We start from the raw sequence: 7,743 nt of genomic DNA, 5'->3' as shown, positions 1-7,743 counted from the left end.
TTTTTTAAAAAGTGGACTCCAGAAAGTTATTTTAAAGTATTATGTGTCTCCAGATGTTAGTGAATTGCATGAGGATTAGTGAAGTGTCCACTGCTCAATTTATTTGAATGCCAAGATTTTGAGTGTATGCAACCTAACAAGGTCATCTCGTTTTACATTTGTTCAGAAGAAAAGCAACTAAGGTTTGTAGAAGTCATTGCTACTTTGCAGAAATTCATTCATTCAATATTCCTTTATTTCCATTCTGGAGGTTCTGTTGCATTTCCAGCCTGAGCGCATGATACCCAAAGTTAAATTGCTTCCAGAAGTGTAACCGGGTAGTGCTAATTAACCTGATGCTATAGGAGAAATGGGGCTTTTAGCTAAAGCCAGAGAAGGGGTAAAACAGTATCAATTCTCAACCATTCTTTTCAGCTATACAGTATGGAGGTAGCACAAAAACACCATTTACAACTCCGAATTGATCAGTCTGTTTACTTACAAGCTCCTCTAAAAACAAATCCATTATGCACAGATGAAACACAGAATCCAACAAGACAGAAACGCCCCAGAGGAATTGTTTGATTTAACCCCCTCCCCTGTCCACAGTGCTAACATGGCGGTAATATCAATTTCTCCTTTCCAGAAACAAGTCGTGCTGTTTCAGTATCTTTCTGGAGATTTCAGACCCCTTTTCTACCTGCCTCTGTGGCTTATTGGAGCATATTTGTGTGAATTCTATGCCCCCAACAGATAGCGGGCTCTTGATGGGATCTGATGCAAATACAAATCTAACTCCACTCTACCAGAACAGCTCAGGCCAGATCAGAAAGGGTAGTCTCTCTGAAGACTGCCTGCTTTTTAAATTTCAGGAAGACACAAGGAACCAAATCTAAACTGAGATGGAGGTAAAAAGGCAGAAGAAAGTTACCATCCTACATCTTAGATGATGGTCATATTCACCCAGAATGTCCGCTGCTGTTTTGTAGCATGGCCTCTGAGCGCTGGGATCATCCAGCCTGTTTCTCTGAACTTTGCAGGTGTCCAGAACCTGATTCATGTGAGTGCCCATCTTTCTCTCAGAACGTCTTTTAAGTGGGACTGGATACTCCATGGCCGGCTGCCCTGCGTTTCCTACGCCCATAGCCCATGGGATCATTTGTTCCCTTGTTGTTTTTGTGGGATTCTTCTTTTTGGTTATTGCCCCCATAACGGTAAAGTAGATTGGCCAGGTTCTGGAGCTGGCAAGTGCCAAGATGGCACCCACGGGCAGGACCTGAAGCTAGCAGCTGTCGGGGCACACGGTGTCCAGGGGCAGAGCTGCTGGAAGAAAGAGAATAAGAAAATGCTGGAGTCTCAAGGAGGGTGATAGACTGAACCCAAAGCCCCCACACAATGAAAGCCTTTAAAATGCAAAGAAACAATAACCAATTATTCATGTTCTTAAATTTGGGGTTGGGTGTGATTAAGGTTTGAAATCACATTGTCATAAAGCAGTTTTTCTTTCAAGCCAGTTATTGGCCTATGCATCCCCAGATCCGATTTTGGAGGGGGAGATAGCCAAGAAGATGGTTTAGTAAGTCAAGTCACTCCAAACTTCAGCCTCCATCATTTTAAATAAGCATGGGTATAATTCCCTTTATATTTTAACCTACCCATAGAGTTTTAGTTTGGAAAATATCTAAACCATCTAGTAGCTAAAGCAAGTAGTTAAGTTACTGCAACTATAACAGCAACCTTATTCAAACATGTAGCTTGTTATTTTCTATTGTAGGCTCACTTGCAGTTTCGGATCAGGATCTGTGTGAATGCCTCTAGCAGGTGCATGAAAAGGCATTTAGTTAAAGTTATTAAGAGTCTCTAATTAATTATTTACACACACATGGAGGAGATAGGATGGGGAAAGAGATGGAAGACTTCTAGGAAAGTCCTCCAGAAGTCAAGAGGATTCCCATCAGCTTCAAATCATGTTATATATATCAATGCTTTTGGAGAATGCCAGGTTCTCTGATTCTATTTTTTAAAATGATATTCATATTAAAAAGATACTCATATTAAAAAAAAAAATAAGAGAGTTGTCACACAATCTCTAATAGCAGGCCAAACTAACAAAATAGCTGGATCCCTACATCGCATTAAATTCTAAGTTTATCTTCTTCTGTATTGGTTCCATATATTATCACAATATGTAAACCCACATAGTTTTATAAAACAAAATTTGTATTATTCATCAATTTGCTACAGACTATGCACTATGGTCAGCTTAGTCATGGGTAATCCTATTGTGCAAATATAGTTCAGTACACTTACCTTCTAAGCAAGTTCAGTTGATCTCTTTCTTGCGCCAATTGTGCCCATGTGGAGGGTCTTTCCTCTAATCCCAGATCAGATTCCCGAGTGGCTCTACCATTTACTCTCCCGCCAATCTTCAGGAGTTGTTCCAGAAAGGAAGCAGCAGGAGGGGTTTGCCGCCTGCAAGAAAAAGTAAGGAAGCTTCTTTACAGTTTCAGTCTTATAAAGTTGATGCAGCGGGGTCTTTTCTCTTGTGGGTCTCTTCTTGAATCACATCAAATACTGACTTTGCTCCTTACCTATCTGTCATTCCTGATGTCCTCCAGAGCTGACATGAAGATGTTGTCAACCAGATGAGCATCAGAAGAACCCTTCTTGAATCCATGATTCTGATCTGGAAAGAATGAAAACAAAGATGAGCCATAGGGCATCCTGGCTTAAACTGCGTTCAGTATCAGAAGGAACAATGAAAGTGCCTCTGAGAATGTAACAATAGCCTTTCCTTCCTAGTTGTCAAAAGTATGGCCGTTCAGCTTCAATTAAGGTATAATTTTCAGGTGAGTTTTCATTCCAGCACAGAGGCATTTCTTCCTTCAGGGTTAGGTGATTAGGTACCTTGCAGATATTTTGGATGGCATCTCCCCCTGGTTCTTGACCCTTAGGAACTGATGAGACTAAATATTCCTGTTTAGGAGGGCCTCAGGCTACCTATCTCTGTTAAGAGATGAGCAGCTTGAGCAATTTCAATATTCATAGCTTAGTTTAGGAAAAAAAATACCAGCATTTTTACCCCTGTAGCTACAAAAGCCCCTGTGGCTCACAAAACCTTCATCCATATGCCATCCGAAAAGAAAAAAATTGCTTGAGTCTAAAGGAGGGAAAATTTCCAGAGGGATGGAGATACCCACCTTAGATCTCTGATGAGTCAAGTCCAGTTGGTTGCTTTTCCTTCTTAGAAATCTATTGGTTTTCTCTAGGAATAGCAGAGGGCTTGTGTCAAGCTGGAATGGGAGCATGGTTTATATGCCACTAGCCAGGAGGTGGGGCCAATGAAAGAGACGAGAAATTTTGCAACTGGACAGGATGAGGGCAGGTCCTTCTGCTTGTTTGCAAGGCAGGGTCTGCATCCTCTCCCTGTTCCCAGTCACGGCTGCCTCCATGCTTCCAGTCATGCACTGCACTGTCACACACTGACTCATCAAGAACTCAGGCATCCTGTCTGACACAGCGGGGGTTTCGTTCCCTTTATTTATGTCCTTGATACCTACTCCTGACTTCCCATAGACCTACCTATATTCTACAATTAGTAAATACAGTTCCAGTGTCCGTGACACATCCTGTGCCTCGAGATTGAATACCCTTAGGTCTGGCTCTCTCGCACATAAATCCCACCTAAGATTGTCTGGAATAGAAGTAGGAAAAGCATTCTGTTCTTTATTTCACTTCTATGCCAATTGCCAAGGAGGGCAAGTGGGAGAGTATTGAGTTAGCATGAACTGCCTGATTTTCATGGGGCTCTACTAAAGGGTTATAACTGCATCTTTCTAAACTCTATCAAGATATCCTATATTGCACAATCATAAACCCTTGTTTGCTTTGGAACTTTTAACGTACCTTTCCTTAAATTCACTAGATAATACGATGTTCAAAAATAATCCAATGGACTCACTTTTAATACACGTAGTCCCCCACTTATGACCACAATTGAGCCCATAATTTCTGTTGTTAGGTGAGGCAACTGTTAAGTGAATTTTGCCCCATTTTACAACCTTGTTTGCCCCAGTCATTAAGTGAATTGCTGCTGTTGTTAGGTTAGTAACATGTTTGTTAAGCGAATCTGGCTTCCCCATTGAGTTTGCTTGTCAGATTTCACAAAAGGGGATCACATGACCTCCAGAGCATTGCAACCATCATAAATCAGTTTCCAAGTGTCTGAATTTTGACCATGTGATTGTGGGGATGCTGCAATAGTCATACATTTGAAAAACAGTCATAAATCACTTTTTTCAGTGCTGTTGTAACTTCATACAGTCACTCAGTGAACTGCTGTAAGTCGAGGACTACCTGTATATATAAAATCATTTGTTCCTTTTTTAACCTTCAAACCATCTAAGTAGGCATTTTAGCCCACAAAACAATAACTGCCCCAAGATCTTTCTACCATGTCCGCAGCTGAGTAAATCTGATCTCTTCTTAAAGTTTAGCAATCTACCTACTGCACAGGAGCATGGGGAAAGTAGATCGAACAAATGTATTGCAGTGCAATTAAGCTACAAAGCAGAGAGAGTTATTAAGCAGTGGAGCAGCCTGCCTCCTGGACCCGTGAGTGCTCCCAAGAAGGTTGACAGCCATTTGTCTGGGATGATCTGATGATTCCAACCTTGAGAATGAGTTTGTACTAAACTAAAAGGCTGTCCAGATTCCTTCCCACTTTATTATTATATGAAATCCATAGAGGGCATAGGGACTGGCTTTGAGCTGTGGTGGGATGCAAACAAATTTTTACTACCAGTTCTGTGGGCATGGTTTGGTGAGGGTGACATGGGAAGGATACTGCAAAATCCCCATTCTCTCCCTACCCCGCTAACCTGCTTTCCAGCTCCGTTCTCCTGTGCAGGGCAACAAAAGAAGACCCAGCTGATCAGCAGCGAATGCAGCAAATAGATGGGGCAGGGGCAGTCAGAGGTGGTATTTGCCCATTTTCTGAACTACTCAAAATTTCCATTGCCGGTTCCCCAGAACTGGTCAGAACCTGCTGAATACCACCCCTGGCTTTGAGAGATAGGAGAAACAGCCATTATCAAGGCAAAGAACAGATAAAATGGGACCTGCATTGGAGTTAGAATATAATGTGTGTAATCATGATCCCCGTTGTTGTTGTTAATCATGAAGTGGTGCCGAACCCATTGCGACCCTATGGGCAATGTTCCTCCAGGCCTTCCTGTCCTCTACCATCTCCTGGAGTCCATTTAGGCTCATGCCAACTGCTTCAGTGACTCCATCCGTCCACCTCATTTTCGGTCATCCCATTCTTCTTTTGTCCTCAATCGTTCCCTAGTTCACACATAAATAAGGGGAGGGAGGGGAGGAGTGCATATTGACTTTACTATACTATAATTGTTACTAAACTTTACAATAAGTGTAGTTCTGGCCTCTATGACAAGTCTGATTTATCTGATCTGTTTTCAAAGTAGACATTTCTATCTTTCTATTGTCTATGAATTGTAACGAATTGTACAAAAGGGTTGGGAAGAGGATCGGAAATTGATTAGTATAAGCATGGGATTGTGCCTTGTAGGCTTAATCTTATACTGACTGGAAGAATCTTCAGGTATCCATCATCTAGAGTGTGGGTGACGCCATTGCTGACAAATGTTCTTCTACAACAACTAAGTTGGAAAAACAAATGGGTCGAGCTCTTATTTAGAAGAGCTTTTCATCTATTATGGCATTCCAGCAAATGACATCAATACCGCATTCTAAATAAGGTCAGAGAATGCACCACTACTTCCTTTATCTATAATTTACTTCATTCCCCCTCCCGCAACTTCCAGAACCAATAGTTTAACAAGTGGGCTTTTCCGTCTTACTGCAGAAGTAGAAATATTAAGGCACCAGTGAAGCAACAGGAAGCTCAAGAAGTATATCCCAGAACCCTTTGTCATCCTTTAGATCCCAAGCAGGATAGGTTTTATGGACAGTAACATATTGCTTTCTAGAGTGAGAGAGGCAGAGTGTACAAATAGAGAGAGTGGAAAAAACCAAGATAAAAAGATGTCAGCATCTTGTCAGTTTTCTGCCTCCTTTCCTTCTAGAGAGTTCATCGCATGTGGGGAGGAAAGACAAAGTGGCAGTCATAGCAGGGTAAGGAGAATTCTACCTATTTTTAATGTTCAAAACTTTCTTTACTTCTTCATATACCCTTCCTTCCTTCCTTCCTTCCTTCCTTCCTTCCTTCCTTCCTTCCTTCCTTCCTTCCTTCCTTCCTTCCTTCCTTCCTTCCTTCCTTCCTCCCACCTTTACAAAGCTTTCCTAAATGTTCTCAAAAGTAAAACATAATTGCTATAATCTCACTAGTAATTTTGGTGTTTTCCCCCATGTCGTTCGAATGGCATTTCCTGTTCAAGGAAACGACAAAGATAACTTGGCTCAAAATAGCGAGCCTTTGGTCATAACTTCATTGATCACCAGGCAGTTAGCCCTTAACCTGGAACTGTTCCTTCCAAGTAACAATGCCAAATAACCTTGGCATTTTTAAGATGTGTAGACTTCATCTCCCAGAATTCCCCAGCCAGCATGATGAGAAACACTGATCTATGCCATCATAATACTACATGCCAAATCAGCCCTGAACTTTAGAGCAACGTTTGAAGGAGTGATTTTGAGGGGGAGGCCAATGGCTCAAAAGCTACAAAAATTGTTTGCTAGTTGCTTGCCCCTTCTTAAATGATACTGGACCACAAGAATTGTTCATAAGAATGTCACAACGGTTCTGACAGGAATGCAAAAAACCAGGACTAGTGGATTTCACAGAAAAATGCCAACACAATGCCACAATCAAGTCAGACTTCTTTCATGAAAATGATCTAATCGGTTCTGGAATAAACAATGTGGTTCTATATGACTGCCTGTAATATCCCTTTTAAAAAATTATTTATTTATTTTACTGTGGGGACGTGCAGTTGTGTTGGACTGTTTAGGCAGCTGTTTCTGGAAGAGGAATGACTCATATCTATGTATGTCTGTTAAAAGTAAAATCATAGACCATACCTTTGAAATTGGAATAGAGAAAAGTCTGCTTCCTTCTTTCTCTTCTCTGATATACTTGACAAATTTGATTTACGTTATTTATTTCTAGATTCCAGTAATTAGCTTCAATTTAGCCCCTTATCAACTCATCATTTATTTCCATGGTGAAATTTTAGTAGGGCATATTTACCTATGTATTAAATTTATATGCCAGTCGTCTCATCAATAAGACAATTCTGGACAGTTTCCTGATTGTAATCACTGTTGATTCTATATTATCACTAGGATATGTTCTTGTAAATAACTATTTGTTGGAAAAATGTCATCCTGTGCCTATTTATGTATCTGATAACTCTAATCCCAAATCAGGGAACCAACTAAAATCAGCACTGCTTCTTCAGTGGATTGTTTTTAAAATGAGGGAAGGATGTACTACTCTTAATCTCCTTATAGTCTACTTGGGACCCTTCTGACATGCCTACAAAAAAGCAGACCCCTGAGGTTTCACAGAAAAGTGACATCAGAATAACATTACACATATGATGCAAATGACATAATTTATATGTAATTTCCCCTTTAACATCATTGTTGTGGAGCGATGGTAAATGAGAGGCTTAGACCAGAGCATACAAGTAACAGTCCAGCTAACTGGACTGCCCAGCTAACAGGCAGACTGCAGCGAACAACGGCTGGAGCTTCTGCCCGACAGCCGGCTTTTATAGC

General features: G+C 41.0%; 1 protein-coding gene across 2 annotated transcripts; it reads right to left on the bottom strand.

The window, feature by feature from the left end:
- Window positions 1-457: 457 nt before the first annotated feature.
- On the bottom strand, window positions 458-3,450 carry LOC113442920 (uncharacterized). 2 transcript variants are annotated; one of them, XM_087915473.1, is made up of 4 exons: window positions 3,180-3,450; window positions 2,571-2,665; window positions 2,290-2,451; window positions 458-1,299 (listed from the first exon to the last, which is right to left on the bottom strand). In XM_087915473.1, the coding sequence occupies exons 1-4, from the start codon at window positions 3,285-3,287 to the stop codon at window positions 1,071-1,073; spliced, it is 594 nt and encodes a 197-aa protein (XP_087771599.1). In that variant the 5' UTR covers window positions 3,288-3,450; the 3' UTR covers window positions 458-1,070. The 2 variants fall into 2 exon arrangements, with proteins under 2 accessions (XP_087771599.1, XP_026566563.2); XM_026710778.2 differs by having other exon boundaries at window positions 458-1,302; window positions 3,180-3,356.
- Between the last annotated feature and the right edge of the window lie 4,293 nt (window positions 3,451-7,743).

Source organism: Pseudonaja textilis, chromosome Z (genome assembly GCF_049901715.1).
Source record: "Pseudonaja textilis isolate UNSWEBS1 chromosome Z, rPseTex1.2, whole genome shotgun sequence".
NCBI lineage: Eukaryota > Metazoa > Chordata > Lepidosauria > Squamata > Elapidae > Pseudonaja > Pseudonaja textilis.
Note: the sequence above shows the minus strand (reverse complement) of the source record. Positions and strands in the feature narration are given on the sequence as shown.

Bases quoted from the DNA above. Each gene is read 5' to 3' on its own strand.
- LOC113442920 (XM_026710778.2), bottom strand. From the start codon at position 3,287: ATGCTCCCATTCCAGCTTGACACAAGCCCTCTGCTATTCCTAGAGAAA. The intron at 2,666-3,179 runs GTGGGTATCTCC...CATTCTTTCCAG, and splicing joins TGACTCATCAGAGATCTAAG to ATCAGAATCATGGATTCAAG. The intron at 2,452-2,570 runs GTAAGGAGCAAA...TTTTTCTTGCAG, and splicing joins ACATCAGGAATGACAGATAG to GCGGCAAACCCCTCCTGCTG.